General features: G+C 42.5%; 1 protein-coding gene and 1 non-coding gene across 6 annotated transcripts in view; one reads left to right on the plus strand and one right to left on the minus strand.

Annotated features, from left to right (window-relative positions):
• The first annotated feature begins 2,522 nt into the window (after window positions 1-2,522).
• SPAG9 (sperm associated antigen 9) overlaps window positions 2,523-24,096 on the plus strand; it is a 139,132-nt gene continuing 117,558 nt past the window's right edge. For 4 of the 5 annotated variants that reach the window (XM_035026825.1, XM_035026827.1, XM_035026826.1 and 1 more), the window contains exon 1: window positions 2,524-2,907. In XM_035026825.1, the coding sequence (XP_034882716.1) occupies window positions 2,605-2,907 (303 nt within the window). In that variant the 5' untranslated portion in view covers window positions 2,524-2,604. Of the gene's footprint in view, window positions 2,908-24,096 lie in introns of all 5 variants that reach the window. The other variant, XM_035026831.1, reaches the window with a different exon arrangement.
• LOC118025368 lies at window positions 23,451-23,556 on the minus strand. Its single transcript, XR_004683303.1, has one exon. It is a non-coding gene; the product is annotated as a U6 spliceosomal RNA (small nuclear RNA).

A 24,096-nucleotide genomic window follows, 5' to 3' on the forward strand; every position in this document is an offset into this window, starting at 1 on the left:
CCTCTGCCTCTCTCTCTCTTATGAATAAATAAATAAAATCTTAAAAAAAAATAAAGATTTATTTGAGCGGGGAGGGGCAAAGGGAGAGGGAGAGAACCTCAAGCAGACTCCCCAGTGAGCACAGAGCTGAACCCAGGGATCAATCCCACCACCAGGAGATCATGACTTGAGCCAAAATCAAGAGTCAGATGCTTAACTGACTGAGCCACCCAGGCGCCCCAGACACTGTTCTTTCATATGTGGTCCTTTGCCACTGGTTTCTTTTTCTTAGCATAATATTTTCAAGGTCCATCTATATTGTAGCATGTACTTCATTTCTTTTTATTGTTGAATGATAAATATTCCAAGATATGCATACACCATATTTTATTCATCTATTCAACATCTGATGGATATTTGGCTGGATTTTATTTTAAACAATTAAATATTACCTCTGAGAGCTAGCAGAAGCTTAAAATCAAGACATAAATATATATTTCATATCTTTCTATATTGAATTTATACCTAAAGAGGCATACTTATTATGAAGTCTTTATTATAATCCCATACCTAAAATATCAACATTTTTCCCCTTAATTTTTTTCTTTTCCTTCTTAAAAGTAATCTCTGGGGGGCGCCTAGGTCTGCCTTTGGCTCAGGTCATGATCCCAGAGTCCTGGGATGGAGTCCGGCATCCAGCTCCCTGCTCAGCCGGTAGCTGGCTTCTCCCTCTGCCTGCCGCTCCCCCTGCTTGTGCTCTCTCTCTCTCTGACAAATAAATAAAATCTTAAAGGGAAAAAAAAAAGTAATCTCTGTACCCAACATGGGGCTGGAACTCAGGAACCAGAGATCAAGAGCCTCATGCTCTACTGACTGAACCAGCCAAGCACCCCTCCCTTCAATTTTTTGATGTGTATGATAATATTGTGGAAAGACAAAATAAAGCCTTGCCCTAGGTTTTCCTGCTCCTCTGACTCCCAGGAAAAGAGAGACATATCTATCTATCTACCTGACAGCCCTCAGGAAGAGATGAAAGAAAAGAGTCTAGAGCAAGCCTTGACCCAGACATACACACAAACAATGTAAGGGTGGGTATGGAGTGAGGTGAGAAAGAGGGACAGTACAGACCGCTGTGAGTCTTAGTGTTTTCAGTTTTGTCCTTCCGAGTTTATAGGTTGGCCTATGTCCAATATCCATACTGTTTTTGTGGGTCTCCAGGTGGGTCCAGAGTGAAAGACTTTAGGGGAATAATTCACACTCAGTAGAAAGAACTCGAACTCGTTTACAAAACGAGTCGAGGGTATTTGATCCTGGGAGTGGCCTATTCCTTCACTAAACCTTCGTTTATCCAAGTCCTGCCTCCTCTTCCTTCTTAGAAGAGACCGGCCTCAATACGCCTGAGTCACCTGCCTCCAAGAGAGGGGGTTTTTGGGAGTGTCTCCCGCCCCACTTATAGAGGTTAAAGGAAAAGACTGGAGAGCCATCCTCGACTCAGCCCGCCTGAGGCTTGGGTGTTGTGTCATTCCCCACACGTGATGCTCTCCCAGGCGGCGGAGACCTCGCGTATCATGGGACTTACTCACCCCAGAGACTCCACCCCTTTCCTCCTGTACTCCTCAACCCCTCACTTCCCCGCTCCGCCCCTCTTCAAGACGAGAGGAAAGCAGGGTGGCTGGAGCCCGGAAATGCCACCCTCCCAAGTTGGACGGGAGAAGCACAGAAACTCAGTGTTTGGGAAAGTGCAAGATGTGGCTTCAGTTTTATCCTTCTCCAGAGTGCTTTACACTTCCTGTTTTAGGCTATCCTTGCTCTCGTTATCCCCAAAAAGTTCTATCGAGACCACCTTATAACTTAGGGAGACCTCGTCTTAGTTAAGGTTGCTTTCCCTCTCCCTCTGTTTCCCAGTTTTCTCGGAGCCCGAGATTCTTAATCTGAACTGGTTTGAGCCCCAGATCAGCCTCCTTCGCTTTCCGGCCGCGTGACCTTGAGTGAACTACAACTTCTCTGGGCCTACGTTCCTTGTTCGTGAAACGGAGGCCAAACGTCTACCACACCACGCCTGTCGCAAGAACAAATGAGAAAACCCTTTGTGAGCCGAAAAAGGCAAGAGAAATGTTAGCTATGTTAATTCTGGACGGAGAGTCCCTCTTCCAGAACCCCTCCCTTTCCTTTGGGACCCGCCCTGCAAATCCTGCAGGGTGCTGACAGCTCTCGCCATCCTCCTCCAGCAGTCTTTCCCATTGGCGAAGGGGTCGGCCGCGCGGCGCGGAGTGTTGACGCCACGGCGCCCCCTCCGCCCGCGCACGGTGACGCATGGCCCCGCCCCCGGCCGCGCCTGGCCTCCCGCGGGGCCCCGCCCATCGGGCCGACGCGGCGCGGGTCCCGCCCCGCGGGTGACGTGTGGCGCGCGCGGCCCGGCCGCCCCGGCAGTTGGTGCAGCGGCCGTTGGGCTGAGTGCGCTCACCCCACCCCTCCCCTCCTCGGGCCCGGACCCGCCACCCGGCCGGGCGCAGCCCCAACCCCAGCGCCAGCCCCAGCCCCAGCCGGGCCCGTCCCGTGCGGGCCCGTGCCGCCCCCTCAGCCGGCGACGCCCCGGGCCGCCCGCCGGCCCGCCCGCCCGCCACCATGGAGCTGGAGGACGGTGTGGTGTACCAGGAGGAGCCCGGCGGCTCTGGGGCCGTGATGTCGGAGCGGGTGTCTGGCCTGGCCGGCTCCATCTACCGCGAGTTCGAGCGGCTCATCGGGCGCTACGACGAGGAGGTGGTCAAGGAGCTGATGCCGCTGGTGGTGGCCGTGCTGGAGAACCTGGACTCGGTGTTCGCGCAGGACCAGGAGCACCAGGTGGAGCTGGAGCTGCTGCGGGACGACAACGAGCAGCTCATCACCCAGTACGAGCGGGAGAAGGCGCTGCGCAAGCACGCCGAGGAGGTGAGGGCCGGCGGGCGGCGAGGGCGGGGGCCGGGCCCGAGGGCGGGCGGGGGGCCGGGGGTCGCGGCCCGGCCCGGGAGGGGCGCGCCGGGCCTCCCGGGGGCGGGCCTGAGGCCGAAGCCCCCCGGGCCCCCCCGGCGGTCGCGAGGTCCCCGGGACCCCCGGCCGGCGTCGGAAGCCGAGGCAGGCTAGTGAGTGTCCAGGAGAAGGGAGGGAGATGAGGAGGCAAGGCCCGGGGAGGAAGCCGCAGCTTGGCCTGAGGGCACCTGAGGCTGGCTGAGGGTGGGGATTTTAGGGTGGCCGGTAGCCTGTGGTAGTTTAGGGAAGTTTCCGACCACCGTAAGATAGTCAGGTGGCGGTTCAAACTTTTACCACGGTGTGTGTGTGGGGGGGGGCATTTAAACACTTCTGTCCTGGATATGTAACTTCCGCTGGTTCCAGTACCTTTCCAGGGGGTTGCTGCTTTGGGAAGTTAGAGATCTCCCTCTTTCGGTCAGTTTCTTCTTGACGTCTTAACCCTGTTAAGAAAGAGGTCTTATTTTACGTTTTTTGTGTCTTGGTTGACACTTTGTCAACACTTAGATGTTGTAGAGCGACGCTCTGTAAATGGAGCGTACAATTTTATTTTATCGATATGTCACACTAAAGCGTTCCTCCGTGTCAGGTGGTCACCTTGGACAGTTCCCTTTAAAAACCCTCTTTATTTTTAAAGAGGACTGGGGGCGGGGCGGGTTGAGGAGGTGTAGGTGACATTTGGCAACCTTTTTCAGACTGCAGTTTACAGGTGCCCCTAATCCTAGCATCTCGGCAGTGACCTCGGTGCCCTCATCTCGGGTCTGTGAACCTTTTGGAGCTCTGGAGTGCAAGTGATAGGTCCTGGACTTCTTGAGACAGTCAAGGATTTAAGCTTTCAGGCTGTGTTGGCATTATTTTTGTGGAACTTATTAGTGCAGGTGAAGTGTTCATCTTTGTTTTCTGAGCATCTAGCACACCTACCTAAGTACATGGTGATTAAAGGAAGCTAAATAACACATTATTGAACCAACGACATATTCTCTTTGAAAAATGCTTGAAAAAAGATATTAGGATGTGAGATTTGTTTAGCAGCTCATTTCCTAACCCTAAATAGTACCCCCATTTAAACTTTGTTTGGTCACAGATACCTTTTGTACCAGGTCACATAATTCTTTTTATTCTCTTTTTTAAGCTTGACTATAGTGATGATTTTTAGTTCTGATTTTGTGATCCATGTGTCTCAAAGGAATGGCATTGCATTTGCCAAAGAAGGTTGACTTTATTTCAAGAATATTTCCAAGTATATAGGGAGGGAGGGATTGAAAAAAAACTCTAAAGATGGGATCGCAATTTCCAGTAGCTTATTAGCACTGTTTATAGGACAGAGGTCATGTACTACTGAGCTGGTATGCTGTGTCTTCATCCTCATACAGGCACGGGTCACACGTGCCAAGAAAAATACCTGCTACAGGTTGCAGACACAGAAAATAAAACTGACTGGGGTGCCTGGGTGGCTCAGTCGTTAAGCGTCTGCCTTTGACTCAGGTCATGATCCCAGGGTGCTGGGATCGAGCCCTGCATCAGGCTCCCTGTTCCGCGGGAAGCCTGCTTCTCCCTCTCCCACTCCCCCTGCTTGTGTTCCCTCTCTCACTGTGTCTCTCTCTCTCTGTCAAATAAATAAATAAAATCTTAAAAAAAAAAAAAGAAAACTGACTGCTAGGCACCAGATTGTATATTAATTTCTTAAGTATATAACTTTTTAAATGACTTTTTTTGTTATTTATACTTTTTAAAATATGTCTGTAAATTCTGTATAATGAAGTCTTTTTTTTTTTTTTTTAAAGATTTAATTAATTTATTTATTTGACAGAGAGACACAGCGAGAGAGGGAACACAAGCAGGGGGAGTGGGAGGGAGAAGCAGGCTTCCCGGGGAGCAGGGAGCCCGACACGGGGCTCGATCCCAGGACTCTGGGATCACGCCCGAGCCGAAGGCAGACGCTCAACGACTGAGCCACCCAGGCGCCCCTATAATGAAGTCTTTGCGCAGAGCCATGACCTGAGAATAGAGAACGTTGGTGAAATGCTAGATGAGCCAATTCCCAGACCACAAACATAAAACTACCTTGTTACCACGTTTCATGTAAGATGATAAATCAAGTTTTACGCAGTCTCCAGAAATTCAGTCTTTCTTAGGCCAATATGCACAAGTGAATTCTGTGTTTAATTTTCTGGGAGTGCTCCAGTTGTGGCCTTTAATACAGAGCCTAAGAGTCTGCTAGTATAGCAAAAGTGCCTCAGGGTATTTACAACAAAAGTACTTGAAAGCCTAGAAATTGCCCATCACCAGAAAGTGTAAAGTAAATTCTGAGCACCTTTGTGGAAGTTTAGCAGGATATATAAATGGTGTGAAAGTTTTAGGGGGTGTGAAGTGCTATAATCTCTTGTTTACAGGAGTTCTAAAGAAATTTCATCTTTATTCTAATGATATCACTTGAATATTTTGCCTTTTTGTTTGCTTTTATTTGAATTTTTGTGTGTGTTAGTCTATTTTTATGAGTCTTTAAAAACAACCTAAAGGAAGGCTGATTTTATTATTTATTACTTTTATTTTTTATTTTTTTAAAGATTTTATTTATTTATCTGAGAATGAGAGAGAGAACATGAGAGGAGAGAGGGTCAGAAGCAGAAGCAGACTCCCTGATGAGCAGGGAGCCCGATGCGGGACTCGATCCTGGGACTCCAGGATCATGACCTGAGCCGAAGGCAGTCGCTTAACCAACTGAGCCACCCAGGTGCCCCTATTTATTACTTTTAAAAAAATATTTTATTTATTTATTTGACAGAGCGAGAGAGAGCGAGAGCAGGAACACAAGCGGGGGGGAGCAGCAGAGGGAGAGGGAGAAGCAGGCTTTCCGCCTAGCAGGGAACCCGATGCCGGGCTCCATCCCAGGACCCTGGAATCATGACCTGGGCCCAAGGCAGACGCCTAACGACTGAGCCACCCAGGTGCTCTGGAAGGCTGATTATAGATAGATTATGATCAGTTTCGGGGAATATGTTCAGTAAGGAGTCTGTTTCTCCTTCTCACTCTCCCTCTGTGCTCTCCGTCTTTCAAATAAATAAATAAAATAAAATAAAAACCTTTAACATAAAAAAAGATTATGATCATTTTCAAATGCTAATCAAGAAATGCTAATCAAGAAATCTATCACCCAGTTGCTTGCTACTCTCCCCTTTGGGTTCCCTGCTCAAGCCATTTATCTTTCCATTCCTTACCTAAGTCTTTCTTTTTTTTTTTTTTTGAAGATTTTTATTTATTTATTTGACAGAGAGAGAGACAGTGAGAGAGGGAATACAAGCAGGGGGCGTGGGAGAGGGAGAAGCAGGCTTCCCGCTGAGCAGGGAGCCCGATGCGGGGCTCGATCCTAGGACCCTGGGAGCATGACCTGAGCCCAAGGCAGAAGCCCAACAACTGAGCCACCCAGGTGCCCCTCCTTAACTAAGTCTTGTGTGGTGCCTTTGCCCATGCAGTTCCCTTGGCCTAGAATGCTTTCCCCTCAGAGCTTCACCCTGGTTAGCTTCTCACTTTTGGCTCAGCTTAAATTTCACTTCTTCCGCTAGACTTTACCTGTCTACGCGATCCAGACTAAGCCCTATGAATCCATGAATAATTTATTTGTAAGTCAGTGTTTCTTTTTCCTCCAAGATTTTATTCAAATTCAAATTAGTTAACATGTAGTGTAGTATTAGTTTTAGGAGAGTGGTTTTTTTTTCTAAGATTTTATTTGTAGGCAATCTCTATACCCAATGTGGGCTTGAACTCACAACCCTGAGATCAAGAGTTGCATGTTCTACTGACTGAGCCAGCCAGGCACCCCTCAGTGATTTTTTTTTTTCCAATCAGTGATTTTTAAAAACAAACGTCTGTCTATACAGTGATCTGGAGAGAGATGTTATTCTTGGGAAGAATATGTTAGTGTTTTTGTTTTTGTTTGTGCCAGTTCTGATTCTTTTAAAATGGACGCGATTATTTATTTATTTATTTATTTGTTTGTTTGTTTATTTATTTATTTAAAATATTTTATTTATTTCTTTGACAGAGAGAGACGCAGCGAGAGAGGGAACACAAGCAGGGGGAGTGGGAGAGGGAGAAGCAGCAGGCTTCCCGCCGAGCAGGGAGCCTGATGTGGGGCTCAATCCCCAGGACCCTGAAATCATGACCCGAGACGACTGAGCCACCCAGGCACCCCTGGATGTGATTATTAAAAAAAAAAACAAAAACCCCACAACTTTCCTGATAAATAGGCAAATGAGTTTAAGAACCCTTTTCTTAGGAATTTAGTTCCAAGTGATTCTGGGGCTTTGTTTCTTATCACCATTATTTTCTTTCTTTTTTTTTTTTTTCTTAGATTTTATTTATTTATTTCAGAGAGAGAGAATGAGAGAGAGCACATGAGAGGGGGGAGGGTCAGAGGGAGAAGCAGACTCCCTGCCGAACAGGGAGCCCAATGCGGGACTCAATCCCAGGACTCCAGGATCATGACCTGAGCCGAAGGCAGTCACTTAACCGACTGAGCCACCCAGGCGCCCCTTATCACCATTATTTTCAAAGTGAAGAGTTATTTAGCATGATTCAGTGGAGGGAGATTTCACTTAAAAATGAAGCTGCACCCTCTTCATCTTCCCTTTCTTCCCACCTTGCACTACAGAAGCATATCTGTCAAATAAATAAAATCTTAAAAAAAAGATTTGTGGGCAGGAAAGCAGGCTTTGATATTCAGTGTTATTTATTAATGTTATAGTTCTCATTCATAAAAATATTAAAATTTTTTTTAAAGATTTTATTTATTTGTCAGAGAGAGAGAGTGTACAAGCAGGGGGAGCAGCAGGGAGAGGGAGAGCAGACTCCTTGCTGAGCAGTGAGCCTGATGCTGGACTCCATTCTAGGACCCTGGGATCATGACCTGAGCCGAAGGCAACCGCTTAACTGAGCCACCCAGGCGTCCCCATAAAAAATATTTTAATCAAAACTGTGGATGAAGTTAATTTTAATTTGTTTGCAAGGTAATTTACAATGATAGTTAAGTTCATCTTTTCAATAAACACTTAAAAAGGAAAATTTGATGTCTTTTCACTGAGTTTTGTGACTTTTTATCAAGAGGAGTGAAGAGTAATTTTGCATACTTAAAACTTAAATTTGTTGATGGTGGTTGTTGAAGACTTAGGGAGTTGAAAAACTGAAATTCCAAGTCTGCCACATCATGAAGTTTATTTTGTGTCTTTAGCACAGCTGTTATTTAAATTAGCATTATGATGGTTCTTCAGGCTTCTCTCCTTAATTCTGTCAACTCTAGTGTCGTTAGGAGTTTAACTTCGCTGTTTTATTTCACTAGAGCAGAGTGGTAGGCGGGGTGGTGACGTGACAGTGCAGAAGAACAGGTGTCGTCCGTGGGGTATTAACATTTGACATCTTACATGTTTGAATAGACATGATACTAGTTTTCAAGTCCTTTTATTTATTTTTTATATTTTAAAGATTTTATTTATTTGACAGAGACACAGTGAGAGCAGGAACATAAGCAGGGGGAGCGGGAGAGGGAGAAGCAGGCTTCCTGTTGAGGAGGGAGCCTGATGCTGGAGTCGATCCCAGGACCCTGGGATCATGATCTGAACTGAAGGCAGATGCTTAACGACTGAGCCACCCAGGTTCCCCAGTTTTCAACTCCTTTTAAAAGGGAAGTCCCTCTGTGGTACCTGTTCAGTGGTTTTTGAAACCAGTATCTTGTGGTATCTTCAGTGAGCTAAAGATTTTTGGTCCAAGAATTGACTCAGGTGCTGACTTAATTTCTCTATTGGTTCAGTTAGAGTAAGGGTCAGCAGGTTTTTGGAACGTTATGGTAACATCTTAATTCAAACCTGTTTTATTTTTATTTTTTTTTAAGATTTATTTAAGTAATCTCTGTACCTAAGGTGGGGCTCAAACTCAGGATCCTGAAATCTAATTACATGCTCTTCTGACTGAGTCAGCCCAGCACTCCTGAAACCTGTTTTAGAATGCTCAAAAAACATTTATTGTTTCATTGATCTCTCTATTATCTAAATTATTATGTACATAAAACTGATATATTTAAAAACATACTTTTTATACACGTAAAAATACATATTTTCACATTTAAAAAATACCGTTGTTGGGGCACATGGCTGGCTCATTCGTTAGAACATGTGGCTCTCTGGGGCACCTGGGTGGCTCAGTCGTTAAAGCATCTGCCTTCAGCTCAGGTCATGATTCCGGGGTCCTGGGATCGAGCCCTACATCGGGCTCCCTGCTCCGCGGGAAGCCAGCTTCTCCCTCTCCCACTCCCCCTGCTTGTGTTCCTGCTCTCGCTGTGTCTCTGTCAAATAAATAAATAAAATCTTAAAAAGAAAAAAAAAGAACATGTGGCTCTTGATCTGAGTTGTGAGTTCAAGCCCCATTTTGGGCACAGAGTTTACTTAAAAAAATGTTTTTTTTCTTGGTGAACCATTTGACTAAGCTTCATACTGCCCCTCCTGGTCAATCCCTACTTCGAGACCCTTTCTGAAATGAACAATCTATTTGTTCTCTGGGGGTGTGTGTGTATGTGGTGGGGGTGATGGGGTTGTTTCCTTTTGAAATGGCAATCAGTTAACCATTGATTAGCTCTTAAGACAGATCTTATCCTTTCTTTACCTTCAGAGATTTCTGAATGTAAGTATGTAAGTGAAATGCCATTATGTGTCCTGCCTACTATGACATTCACTTTTTTACTTGGTTAAGATCACAAAAGAGGGGGTGCCTGGCTGACTCAGAAGAGCACGTGACTTTTGATCTGGCGGTTGTGAGTTCGAGCCCCACGTTGGGTGTAGATATTACTGAAAAAACAAAACAAAAGCTTTAAAATCACAAAAGAGAATATAAAAATGGTGAGGTACCTAGCTGGATCAGGTAGGTACCTCTAATCAGAGGATGGATTAGGAGACTAAGAACCACGCACTATATTACTGTAGTATGTGCCGTAGCTCGTTGATCCAAGAATTTTGTGCCTGAGTCTGGTTCCTGTTTCTTGGACTCCTTACCTTACCTTTTACTACACACTGCATACCTAAATCATATGGAACCTTTGATTCCCAGGAGAGCTAGTATTAGAATTTAGCCAAATATGTGTTCTGTTCTGTTGACTATGTTAATGGCTGAGTTATTTTAAAAATACTTTTTTGCTGTACTCAGCACGCATAATGAATACAACTCTTACCTAAATAAATTACTATTAGATTGAGATAAAATATATCAACATAGACCCAGTTTAATAATATATGTAATGTGTGGGGCGCCTGGATGGCTCAGTCATTAAACATCTGCCTTCAGTTCGGGTCATGGTCACGGGGTCCTGGGATTGAGCCCCGCATCGGGCTCCCTGCTCAGCAGGAAGCCTGCTTTTCCCTCTCCCACTCCCCCTTGCTTGTGTTCCCTCTGTCACTGTTTCACCCTCTGTCAAAAAATAAAATCTTAAAAAATATATATATATATATGTAATGTGTATTCAAAAAACTGATATTTAAAAATACATGTGTGTTGGGCGGCTGGTGGCTCAGTCAGTTAATCAGCAACTCTCGATTTCAGCTCAGGTAATGATCTCAGGGTCATGAAATCAAGCCCCAGGGAGGGCTCCATGCTCAGCATGGAGTCTGCTTGAGATTCTCTCTCTTCCTCTCCCTCTGTCTCTCTCCTCCCTCACTCTCTCTATCTCTCTAAAATAAATAACTAAAAATCTTTAAAAAATATGTGTGTAATTCTATACATTTTGAAATTTTAGCCAGTGATATTTATTATTTATTTAAAAGATTTTATTTATTTATTTGACAGAGATACACAGAGAGAGAGGGAACACAAGCAGGGGGAGAGGGAGAGGGAGAAGCAGGCTTCCCATGGAGCAGGGAGCCCAATGTGGGCTTGATCCCAGGACCCTGGGATTATGACCTGAGCCGAAGGCGGACACTTTATAGCTGAGCCGCCCAGGGGCCCCTGGTTCCTTTTCAATGCTTCTTTTGTATAAGGTGTATAAGCAAATACATATAAATATATATACATGTTATATATGTGCATATTAACAGTAAACAAAACAAAAACACCGAGTTGTAGGCTCGGGGAATAATAACTACAAACAAAACAGACAAGGAAGGTAGCCTGTGCTTTTTTTGAGTTTATGTTGTAATAAAGAATAAACAAGCCAGATACTATAATCATAGATTGTGACAGATGCCACTTAGGGAATTATTTATTCATTTATTTGAGAGAGAGAGAGAGAGCACGCACACACACGTGAACAAGAGCATGCAGGATGGGATAGAGAGAAAGAGGGAAAGAACCCCAAGCTGACTGTGTGCTGAGTGGAGAGCCCCGCGTGGGGCTCGATATCATGACCCTGAGATCATGACCTGAGCCAAAACCAAGGCGGAGGGAGAGAGAATCTCAAGTAAACTCCCTGCTGAGTGTGGAGCCCCACTCCATGCTCAATCCCAGGACCCCGAGATCACGACCTGAGCTGAACTCAAGAGTTGGCTGCTGAACTGACTGAGGCACCCAGGTGCCCCTCTTTTCTTTCTTTCTTTCTTTCTTTCTTTCTTTCTTTCTCTTTCTTTCTTTCTTTCTTTCTTTCTTTCTTTCTTTCTTTCTTTCTTTCTTTCTCTCTCTCTCTCTCTCTGTTTCTTTCTCTTTCTCTCTCTCTTTCCTTCTCTCTTTCTCTCTTTCTGTCTCTTTCTTTCTCTCTCTTTCTCTTTCTGTCTTTTTCTTTCTCTTTCTCTTTCTTTCTTTCTCTCTCTCTCTCTCTCTTTCTTTCTTTTCTTTCTTTCCCCCTCTCTCTCTTTAAGTAGAATCTGTGCCCAACGTGGGGCTCAAACTCATGAACCCAAGAGTAAGAGCTGCATGCTCCACCAACTGAGCCATCCGGGCACCCCAGTTTTTCCCTTTTTTGACCACTCCGGATTCCTCTTATGTTGTTAGCTTTGGTGTTCCTTGGAGTTCTTTCTGAGGTCCCCTCTAGTCTCATTTGCACACTGCCTAAATGGTATTATTCATTCCTGTGGATTCAATTACCATTTGTTGACTGTTCCAAAATGTATATCTCATTCATTTCATGGATATTTATATAGTGCCAACTGTGTGCCTGGTATTGTGTTCCTTGGGGACACCATGGTGAGCAAAACACACGTTTCTTCTCTCATGAAGCTGACAGCCTGTTAAGAACTTTAAGGCTAGATCTCTATCTGGAGTTTCAGATCCACATTACTGTTGTTTCTTGGACATGACTATCTCCTCTGACATGTCCAAACCTGAACTTCTCTCCCAAGCTTGCTGCTCCTCTGTTCCCTGTCTTTGTAAGGGATACTGCTGTCTGCCTGGCCAGATAGCTCATCATCATCCTTAACTCTTCTCTCTTCTTCTTCTTCTTCTTTTTAGAGATTTTATTTATTTATTTGTGTATGAGAGAGATTGAACACGAGCCAGGTGAGGGTCAGAGGGAGAAACAGACTCCCTGATGAGCAAGGAGCCCCATGTGGTGCTCGATCCTGGGATTGTGGTATAATGACCTGAGCCAAAGGCTGATGCTTAACATGCTGAACCACCCGGGTGCCCCAACTGTTCTCTCTTCTTTATCCCCTTTGCTACCTTCTTTTGTTTCCAACTTTTAAATATTTCTTTATATTTTTGAAATGTCTAAAGTTCCTAAGATACAAGACATTGTGATCTGGCTGCTCCTTATCTTACCAGCTTCATCTTTTCCTTTTTGAGCCATCTTACTGAACACTTGGAGTTTGTTTTGCAAATAGTATTCTTTCTCTCCAGGCCTTCTTTTTTTTTCTAATTTATTTTATTTCTTTTTATTAAAAAAATTTTTTTTTAAAGATTTTATTTATTTGACAGAGAGAAAGCACAAGCAGGGGGAGTGGGAGAGGGAGAAGCAGGCTCCCCGCTGAGCAGGGAGCCTGATGCGGTACTCGATCCCAGGACCCCAGGATCATGACCTGAGCGGAAGGCAGATGCTTAACCATCTGAGCCACCCAGGCACCCTCTCCAGGCCTTCTTAAAAGCTGCCTACCTTTGCTTGGCACTCTGTTTCTCTTCTGTTGCCTGGCTAACAGTATTCATCTTTCAGGTTTTAATTCTGAAATGCCTTTTATGAACACCCAGATATGGATTGTGCCCATCTTATATCGTCCCACAGCATGCTCTTCCCTCCCCTCTCATAGCACTTCCAGTGTTTTAGCAAACCAACCTATGGCTTTAATTTCCCCATTAACTACTAGGAGGCAGTAGGATTTAATAGATACTTGTTAGTTGGTTGGAGGGATGGATGAATATGCTGAAGGTCAAATTGCTAAGCCTAACTATTTAAAGTTCTCTTTTGTGCATTCAAGTTATTTGTCCTTACCATTGGTGCCAAGTTATGCTAAAACTTCCAAAAAATTCTTCAATAAGTCCTTTTACTTTTTTTTTTTTTTAAGATTTTATTTTTATTTATTTGAGAGAGAGAATGAGAGACAGAGAGCATGAGAGGGAGGAGGGTCAGAGGGAGAAGCAGACTCCCTGCTGAGCAGGGAGCCCGATGCGGGACTCGATCCCGGGACTCCAGGATCATGACCTGAGCCGAAGGCAGTCGCTTAACCAACTGAGCCACCCAGGTGCCCAAGTCCTTTTACTTTTGTATTAAAAAAAAAAGACTTCTGGGGATAGTTATTGCAGATGCTTTACCTACATTGTCCTATACGTAGAAGATATTCTAGAACTACTTTTACATTTAAATTGAAATATTAAGATCATAGGCATTACTGGGGTGCCTGGGTGGCTCAGTCGTTAAGCATCTGCCTTCGGCTCAGGTCATGATCCCAGGGTCCTGGGATTGAGCCCCACATCAGGCTCCCTGCTCAGCGGGAAGCCTGCTTCTCCCTCTCCCACTCCCCCTGCTTGTGTTCCCTCTCTTGCTGTGTCTCTCTCTGTCAAATAAATAAATAAAATCTTTAAAAAAAAAAAAAAAGATCATAGGCATTACTTCTGTATTTCCAAAGGTTGGGCTAGGTGATCCTTTTTCATTTTTCAAAATTTATTATTTTTTGTTTATATCTTTTTTGTTTTGTTTGTTTTTGGAGGGAGTCTAGGTGATTTTTAAAAGTCATGATACTCTAATAATTTTAAACTTAATGTGGCTTCCTTTTTGTATTTTATTTTATTTTATTTTTTTTTAATTTTTTTTTAAAGATTTTATTTATTTATTCGAGACAGAAATGAGATAGAGCATGAGAGGGTCAGAGGGGGAAGCAGACTCTCTGCGGAGCAGGGAGCCCGATGCGGGACTCGATCCAGGGACTCCAGGATCATGACCTGAGCCGAAGGCAGTCGCTTAACCAACTGAGCCACCCAGGTGCCCCCTATTTGCTTATGATCTTTTGATAGACATTTTTTCCCCTAAGATTTTATTTATTTATTTATTTGAGAGAGAGAGAATGAGCGACCAAAGCAGTCGCTTAACCAACTGAGCCACCCAGGTGCCCTAACAACATTTATTTTTGAAGAATGTTTCATTCTGAAGAACAGGGAATATTTTATTTCTTGGGCATTAAAACATATATTGGTTAAAAGCCTCCACTAGTTTATTATGATATAATAAAATTTCTAATTTCTATTATCAGATCTTTAGTTTGAATTTTCTTTCAGTTACCTGTTGCCCTAGCCTCATTTTTTGTTACTGCTACCTATTCAAAAACAAATACCTTTTGAAAAGTTAAACAGGTTGCACAGAAGTGTGGAATCAAATATAACAGGCTTTTGTAAAACCAGAAGGGTAACTTTTTAAAAAGGCTATTGTTTGTCTATGGTTCTACTATGAAAATAGTCTACTTGAACTTGTTTGATGTGATTTGGGAAACATTTAACAGAGATTACCCACTTATTTGTGGCTCTGTTAGTTTTAACTCTTTAAAGAATATTTTTGTGCTGGGGTAGGAATTCATCCAGTAATTTACTCAGTGTTAACTACCTCTAAGCTAGCTGAGGGCCAGGAAGCGAGCAAAGATTTCTGAAGAGGTAAAATGAATGTCTCAAATTTTGTGTAGTAAAGTTCATGATCTTGGCCTACTGAATAAACATTTAAAGGCAAAGCACTTATTCATAGTATCCTTATGCTATTCTATTCTGTTCTGTTCTATTCTATTCTATTCTATTCTATTCTATTCTATTCTAATTTAAGAGAATGTGTGCCTGTGAGGAGCAGGGGGAGAGGGAGAGAGAGCATCCCAAAGGGGGCTCTGTGCCCAGCATGGAGCCTGATGTGAGGCTAGATCTCAGGACCCTGAGATCATGACCTGAGGTGAAACCAAGAGTCAGATGCTGGGGTGCCTGGGTGGCTCCGTTGGTTAAGAGATCGAGCATTGAGCGTCTGCCTTCAGTTTGGGTATGCATGATCCCTGGGTCCTGGGATGGAGCCCCGCATCGGCTCCCTGCTCTGTGGGAAGCCTGCTTCTCTCTCTCCCACTCCCCCTGCTTGTGTTCCCTCTCTCACTGTCTCTCTGTCAAATACATAAATAAAATCTTAAAAAAAAAAAGTCTGATGGCCAACCAACTAACCGACTGAGCCACCCAGTATCCTTATTTATGTATGTATTTATTTATTTATGAAAGATTTTATTTATTTGACACACAGAGAGAGCACAAACAGGGGGAGCGGCAGGCAGAGGGAGAGGGAGAAGCACTGATGTGGGGCTCGACCCAGGATGCTGGGATCATGACCTGAGCTGAAGGCAGATGCTTAAATGACTGAGCCACTCAGGTGCCCCAGTATCCTTTATTTTATTTTATTTTATTTATTTTTATTTTTTACTTTTTACTTGAAAGTGTGTTTTTGTTTTATTTTTAAGATTCTGTTCATTTATTTGACAGGGAAAGCACAAGCCAGGGGGATTGGGAGAGGGAGAAGCAGACTCCCTGCTGAGCAGGCAGCCCAGTGCAGGGCTCCATCCCAGGGATCATAACCTGAGCTGAATACACTTAACCGACTCAGCCACCTAGATGCCCCAAGTATCGGTATTTTAAGTAAAATAGTTTCTTAGCCCTCAACAGGTTATAAACAACAAATTAAGAGAGTATCTATTAGAGATAAGTACTTATATATAACAAATGGCGGGTATCTCTGAAGCAGGATACTGAAAATTATAAAAAGTGGCTAAGGGCAGTGCAGTGTCAAAGGGCAAGGGCAATAGGGTCAGATTGCCTTAGTTCAAGTCCTGGCTCTATTACTTCCTAGCTTTGAAATCATGGACAGGTTTCTTAATGCCAAACCTCAATTTCTTTTTTTTCTTTTTGAAGGTTTTGTTTATTTGACAGAGAGAGAGCGCAAGCACAAATAGGGAGAGGAGGAGAAGGAGAAGGAGGTTTCCCGCGGAGCAGGGAGCCCAATGCGGGGGCTTGATCCCAGGACCCTGGGATCATGACCTGAGCTAAAGGCAGATGCCCAACTGAGTGAGCCACCCAGGCGCCCCGAAACCTCAATTTCTTAATTATAAGTAGGGATAATAATAGTAACAACCTTAGTAAGGTTGTTGTGAGGATTATACAAGAAAAATGAGCTTTTCAAAGCCCCAGGCATTTGGCTAATAAGTACTAAATGTTACCTGTATTTCTGATATCTACCTATCTATCCATCTCATTTATTTATTTATAAAACAGATGTTAATTAAGCACTCTGTGTCCAGACCAGAGGTACAAGAATGAATAGTCCAGGGTATTGCTCTTGAGGAGCTCATAGTCTAGTGGGGGGAGGCTAATGTAAATAACTAGGGCAGCTTTATGTAAGTATTTTTATTTTATTTTATTTTTTTTAAAGATTTTATTTATTTGACAGAGAGAAAGAGATAGTGAGAGAGGGAACACAAGCAGGGAGTATGTGAGAGGGAGAAGCAGGCTTCCTGCTGAGCAGGGAGCTGGACGTGGGGCTCCATCCCAGGACCCTGGGATCATGACCTGAGTCGAAGGCTGACGCTTAATGGCTGAGCCACTCAGGTGCCCCTTTATGTAAGTATTTTAAACAAGTATTGTATATACAAGATGCTATATATAGGAATAAGTTCATAGAGACAGGGTGGCATTTAACTGGGTTATATGTCACAAATCCAAAGTATGAAGGGTTTGATAGTGTGTGACTGTTCAGAAAACTACAAAAACATGACATTTATTTTTCCTATATTTAAGTAGTAAATATTAATTTTCCATATGTTCTTTGATAATGTACTAGTACATTGCCACATAGGGGAGTGGCAAGAATTGAGGTTGAATAGATAATCAGGTGTCAGAAAGTAAGGGACAGTATTTTCAAATTTCTTGAAGGCATCACATACTGTAATACAGTATGGCTTATAATTGTGCTTCGCGGTGATTCATAATGATGCTTCTTCCCAACATGAGGTTACATTTTATTTGTTATGCTCTCTTTTAAGGAGGTAGGTGTGTATGAAATTCTAGAAACATTTTGAATTAAAACATGTGGTAAAAATGTTTTGGTTCTTCAGATTTTCTTAAAAATATGGTTATGAAGACTACTTCATTTCTTAGTGATACTGTCAACTGATAGTATTAATATTGTTGACCTTGAACATTTTCATTCCCCTAACAGACTGCATTTATTTTAATTCAGGTAACTTGATTTTTTATTCCTGTGAAAATTGCATTTTATTTAGTTGTCAACATATTTTTTTCCTTAAAAAAATTTTTTTTTTAAAGATTTTATTTATTTATTTGACAGAGAGAGACACAGCAAGAGAGGGAACACAAGCAGAGGGAGTGGGAGAGGGAGAAGCAGGCTTCCTGCTGAGCAGGGAGCCCGATGTGGGGCTCGATCCCAGGACCCAGGAATCATGACCTGAGCCGAAGGCAGATGCTTAACCACTGAGCCACCCAGGCGCCCCATTCCTTAAAATTTTTATTGTGGTAAAATATACATAGCGTAGGGCCTCCTGGGTGGCTCTCCTTGTATACTCCCTTGTAGGTCTCCTGATCCATGAACCTGATGCTTTCCATTTATTTAGTATAACAATGTTTTGTTGTTGTCAGAGTAAAAGTTTTGCTTTTTTTTTTTTTTTTTTAAGATTTTATTTATTTGACAGAGAGAGATACAGCGAGAGGAGGAACACAAGCAGGGGGAGAGGGAGAGGGAGAAGCAGGCTTCCTGCCGAGCAGGGAGCCCGATGCGGGGCTCGATCCCAGGACCCTGGGACCATGACCTGAGCCGAAGGCAGACGCTTAATGAATGAGCCACCCAGGCGCCCCTAAAAGTTTTGCATTTCTTTTGTTAAATTTACTTCTAGGCATTTAGTTATTTTACCCTTAAGTATTGCCCTTGTATATGTATATACAAGTCTCTTATCAGATATATGACTTGCTAATATGTTCTCCCATTCTGTGTGTTGTCTTTTTACTTTCTTTTTTTTTTTGAGTAGTTTCTACACCCAATGTGGGGCTTGAACTCATGACCCCAAAATCAAGAGACACATGCTCTACCGACTGACTCAGCCAAGTCCCCCCACCTTTATACTTTCTTTTTTTTCTTTTTAAGATTTTATTTATTTATTTGACAGAGACACAGCCAGAGAGGGAACACAAGCAGGGGGAGAGGGAGAGGGAGAAGCAGGCTTCCCGCCGAGCAGGAAGCCTGATGCAGGGCTTGATCCCAGGACCCTGTGACCATGACCCGAACTGAAGGCAGAGGCTTAACGACTGAGCCACCCAGGCGCGCCCCCCCCCCTTTTTACTTTCTTGATAATGTCCTTTGAAACACAAAAGTTTTTAATTTTGTTGAAGTCCAGTTTTATCTATTTGTTTCTTTTATTGCCTGTGCTCTTTGTGTATATAGAAGAAACCATTGCCTAGATCGATGTTATAAGAATTTTACACCTACGATTTCTTCTCAGAGTGTTATAGTTTTAGGTCTTAGATTTAGGTGTTTGACCCATTTTGAGTTGTTTTTAACATATGGAGTCCAAATTAATTCCTTTGCATGTGGATATCCAGTTGTCCCAGTAGCATTTGCTGATGAGACCATTCTTTTCCCAGTGAATTATCTTGATACCCTTGTTGAAATTTAATTGACTGTAAGTCTGAGGGTTTCTTTCTGGACTCTCAGTTGTATTCTTTTGATCTGTATATCTATCCTAAGCCAGTACTACCCTGTTGTGATTACTGTTGTTTTGTAATAAGTTTTGAATTTGAGGAATCTGTCCTCCAACTTTGTTCTTCTTCTTCTTTTTTTTTTTTTAATTTTTTATTGTTATTGTTCCTCTTTTTTTAAGATTATTTTGGTCATTCTGGGTCCCTAGAATTTCCATATGATTTTTAGGATCAGTTTGTCAATTTCTGCAAAGAAGCTCTCTTGGGTTTCCATAGGGATTTTGTTTAATTTGTAGATCAGTTTGGAGAGTATTGCCATCTTACCAATATTAGGTCTCCTGTTCCATGAACATGATGCTTTCCATTTATTTAGTTTTTTAGTTTCTTTCAACAATGTTTTGTTGTTGCCAGTAAAAGTTTTGCATTTCTTTTGTTAAATTTACTTTTAGGCATTTAGTTCTTTTTGATGCTTTTGTAAATGGATTTGTTTCCTTTACTGCAAAAAAAAGTTATTTATTTATTTATTTTTTAAAAAAGATTTTATTTATTTATTTGACAGAGAGAGAGACAGCGAGAGAGAGAACACAAGCAGGGGGAGTGGGAGAGGGAGAAGCAGGCTTCCTGCTGAGCAGGGAGCCAGATGCGGGGCTCGATCCCAGGACCCTGGGATCATGACCTGAGCCGAAGGCAGACGCTTAACAACTGAGCCACCCAGGCGCCCCAAAAAAGTTATTTTTTTATTTTTAAATTTTTTATTTTTTTAAAAGATTTTATTTATGTGAGAGAGAGAGAGACCATGAACAGGGGGGAGGGGCAGAGGGAGAGGCAGAAGCGTAGTCCACGCTGAGCAGGGAGCCTGACGTGGGACTTGATCCTAGGACCCCAGGATCATCACCTGAGCCCAAGGCAGACAGTTAACCAACTGAGTCAAGCAGGCACCCCGAGTTATTCTTTAAAAAAAAAAGATTTATTTATTTATTTGAGAGAGAGAGAGTGCATGTGTACACAGGTGTGCAAGCCAGGAGAGGGGCAGAGGAGAGGAAGGAGAGAAGCAGACTCCCCTCGGAGCATGGAACCTGACATGGGGCTCAATCCCAGGGCCCCAAGATGATGACCTGAGCCAAAATCAGGAGTTGGATGCCTAACCGACTGAGCCACCCAGGTACCCCTAATTATTCTTTTTTCCCCCTAATTATTATTCTTAAGGTAAACTCTACCCACAATGTGGGGCTTGAACTCATGACCCCAAGATCAAGAGTAGCATGCTCTACTGGCTGAGCAAAGCAGGAGCCCCTTAATTTTCTGATCATTGCAAATGTTTAGAAATACACTTTTTTTTTTTTTTTAAGATTTTATTTATTTATTTGACAGAGAGAGACACAGCGAGAGAGGGAACACAAGCAGGGAGAGTGGGAGACGGAGAAGCAGGCTTCCCACTGAGCAGGGAGCCAGATGCAGGGCTCGATCCCAGGACCCCGGGATCATGACCTGAGCTGAAGGCAGACATTCAACAACTGAGCCACCCAGGTGCCCCTAGAAAGACACTTAATTTTTTGTATATTGATCTTGTATCCTGCTGAACTTATTCTTTTTTTTTTTTTTTTAAAGATTTTATTTATTTATTCGTGAGAGACCGAGAGAGAGAGAGAGAGGCAGAGGGAGAAGCAGGCTCCCAAGGAGCAGGGAGCCCGATGCGGGACTCGATCCCAGGACGCTGGGATCATGACCTGAGCCGAAGGCAGACGCTTAACCATCTGAGCCACCCAGGCGCCCTGAACTTATTTATTCTAATAGATTTTTAAATATACATTATCATGTCATCTGCAAATAGAGGTAGTTTTACTTCTGTTTCTACAATCTGGATGCCTTTTATTTAATTTTCCTGCCTAAATACCCTAATTAGAACCTCCTGGTACAATATGGAATAGAACTGGCAAGAGTAAAATTTTTGTCTTGTTTCTGATCTTATGGGGAAAGCATTCAGTCTTTACCCATGAAATATGAGGTAGTTGTGGGGTTTTGTAGATGCTTTTTGAGGGAGTTCCTTTCTATTCCTTGTTTGTAGAGTGTTTTCATTATGAAGAGTTGCTGAATTTTTTCAAGTGCTTTTTCTGTAACTATTTAGATAAGCCAGTGCTGTTCAGATATATTTTTAGGTCTGTGTGTGTGTGTGTGTGTGTGTGTGTAACATCTGGAAATAACAAGACACAAGTCTAATTTTATAACTAAAGTTTGAATAGTGTAAAATTAATTTTTAAAAAAGGCATATGTGTACACCTAAAATTAAAACTATATGTGAAAAGCTAAAATAATGACCATATCCCCTCCTTGGTAGGATGGTTAGGGAAGGCCACAGGGGACATAACATTTCAGTTATGATATGAAGGATGAGGAAGAGACCATCAAAGGAGAGTGTCCTAGACAAAGGAAATGAGGCTCTGAGGTAGGAAACAATTTAAAATCAGGAGTCAGCCAATGTAGAGGAAAGGGAGGGGATGAGGTAGGAGAATCATGGAGGAGCTGCTCACTCACTGGGCCTTATGGGCTAAGGTAGAGTTTAGAAGTCTACACTTGTGTTCTAGCAGGAAGCCATTGATGATCTTCAGTCAAAGCCATAAAATGTGTCTTTAATTCATACTAAAGTATTTGTAGTGAAATCTTATGATGCTGAGGTTTGTTGGGGGAAAAGAGGAAGAATATAGACAAAACAGGATGTGCCATGTGCTGATAATTGTTGAAATTAGGTGATGGTATATAGGGGTTTATTATACTGTTCTCTCCTCCATTATGCATGTTTGAAAATTCCCAATACCATTAAAAAACAAGACACAGAAAACAACTGAAAAGAAAAATTATCCACTGTTGTTGGTTTTTTTTTTTTTTAAGATTTTATTTATTCATTTGAGAGAGAGCTAGAGAGAGAAGAGAGCATGAATGGAGGGAGGGGCAGACAGAGAAGGGGAGGGAGAATCAGACTCCCCACTGAGCGGGCAGTCCAACAGTGGGGTTCAGTCCCAGGACTCTGATATCATAACCTGACCTAAGTCAGATGTTTAATTTACTGAGCCACCCAGGTGCCCCTCCCTGTTTTTTTCTTTGTAGATAATTTTTAGATTTTCTTCAGTACTATAGACTTCTTTTCAGGATAACATTTTCTGAATTTTCTTAGTAATATAAACATTTTTAAAATAGTCAAGTGTTGAAATAAGTCACAGTGTCAGGTTTTAAGATGTGTAAATTAATTAACTCAGAAATGTAAAATATTGATCACATACCTACAGAAGCACAAAACTGTGAGTCAGTAAAGAATTACTTGGCTGGTCTGGTAAACTTTAGAGTGCTATACCGTTTCTGGTTTTATCAGTATGGTAATCAATTCCTGCTTGATAGTCTCTGTCATAGGCCAATGAGTTTTGATTCTTGTTTCTTGGGGTAAGACAGTAGAAAATGAATGTTCTCTGTGTGCTGTGGTAGTCCGTCACAAGGGCTAAAAGGAATATGAAATATACAGGTGCAAGAATAGTGTAGCTCATGTGGAATAAATGGTCATGTTCAATTACATTTATACAGTTATGGATGACAGTTTGGGCAATGAGTAATTCTTTTTGTGTGTGTGAGTAAAATTCACATGTGTTGTACTTGTTTGGCTATTTTGTCTAAAGGTTTTTTTTGTTTTTATTTACTTTTCCTGTTAATAAATGCAATACATGCTCTTTGTGATAAACAAAACAGAATCAAAGCATTATAGAAATACTTCTAGAATCCTGCCTATTAGAGAAACCTCACTTTTTTTTTTTAAAGATTTATTTTAGAGAGCAAGAGCCTTACCCCCTCTTCCCCCCCGCCCCGGGGAGGGGGGAAGAGGGGGCAGTAGCAGAGGGAGAGGAAGAAGCAAACTTTTCCCTGAGCAGGAGCCTGACCTATGAGCTCAATCCCAGGACCCCGAGATCATGACCTGAACTGAAGTCAGATGCTTAACCAACTGAGCCACCCAGGCGCCCCTCCCTGTATCTTGCCCACACTTGACACTCTCAGACTTTTTGGCTTTAGTTTCTAATCTGATATTTGTGAAACAACCTTTAAATTTGTTTTTCTCAGATCACTACTCTGGTTGAGTATATTTTCTTATATTTATTGGTGATCTGCTTGCCTTTTCTGTGAATTGCCTGTTCAGTTTCATTTACTCATAACTGGCAACAACCTGTGTCTGTCTGGATAGATCTAAATTATTCTTTACAATGGCTTTATAGTATTCCCTTATATGATCATCAACGGCTATAACAGACCATTGGGGGAAAAGGACTGGAGAACCTGTACTTAATTATTTTTAGAAATTTTAATTCCAGTACAGTAAATATAAAAATTTGGAATGCTTCACAAATTTGTGTGTCATCCTTGTGCTGAAGCCATGCTAATCTTCTCTGTATGTCCTAATTTTAGTATATGTGCTGCTGAAGCTAACATGGGAATCTGTACTTTAAATTAGACCTAAGAGATGTATCATCCAAAAGCAACATAGGGACTTTGTTTGCATCCTGGCTATGAACATTTATGAGACAGCCAGGAAAATCTGAATGGTGACTGGATATTCCCTATTATTTCATTAAGGATTGAGAAATGGTGCTATTGTAACTTAGTTATTCGTTCAGCATTTTTTACCTAATTTTCTTATAAAAGAGAACCTCTCCCTCATCAACTGTTTGATTACCCTAAGGTATAGTTTGTGCAAGAAAGATAGGATAAGTGCTATATTATTCAGTTCATACTTTCGTAATTTCCAGGAGCTCTTCCTTCTTCTTGCTCTTCCCCTACCCCCACCTCTTTCTAAAAATAGCATACTGTTCTGATTTCATGGATGTAATGACTTTTCTTTGGTCTTTGACTATATTAATTATAGTTTTCATTTGTTCCTGTTTTGTCTGTTTCCTCAGAGTCCCATTTTCTTCCTGGTAGTTTTGGTCTCTTTCAGGTTGGAGCTTCACGTGCCTGATAACCAGTAATTAT

Source organism: Mirounga leonina, unplaced genomic scaffold, assembly GCF_011800145.1.
Source record: "Mirounga leonina isolate KUSES-001 unplaced genomic scaffold, KU_Mleo_1.0 Mir_200, whole genome shotgun sequence".
Taxonomy (NCBI): domain Eukaryota; kingdom Metazoa; phylum Chordata; class Mammalia; order Carnivora; family Phocidae; genus Mirounga; species Mirounga leonina.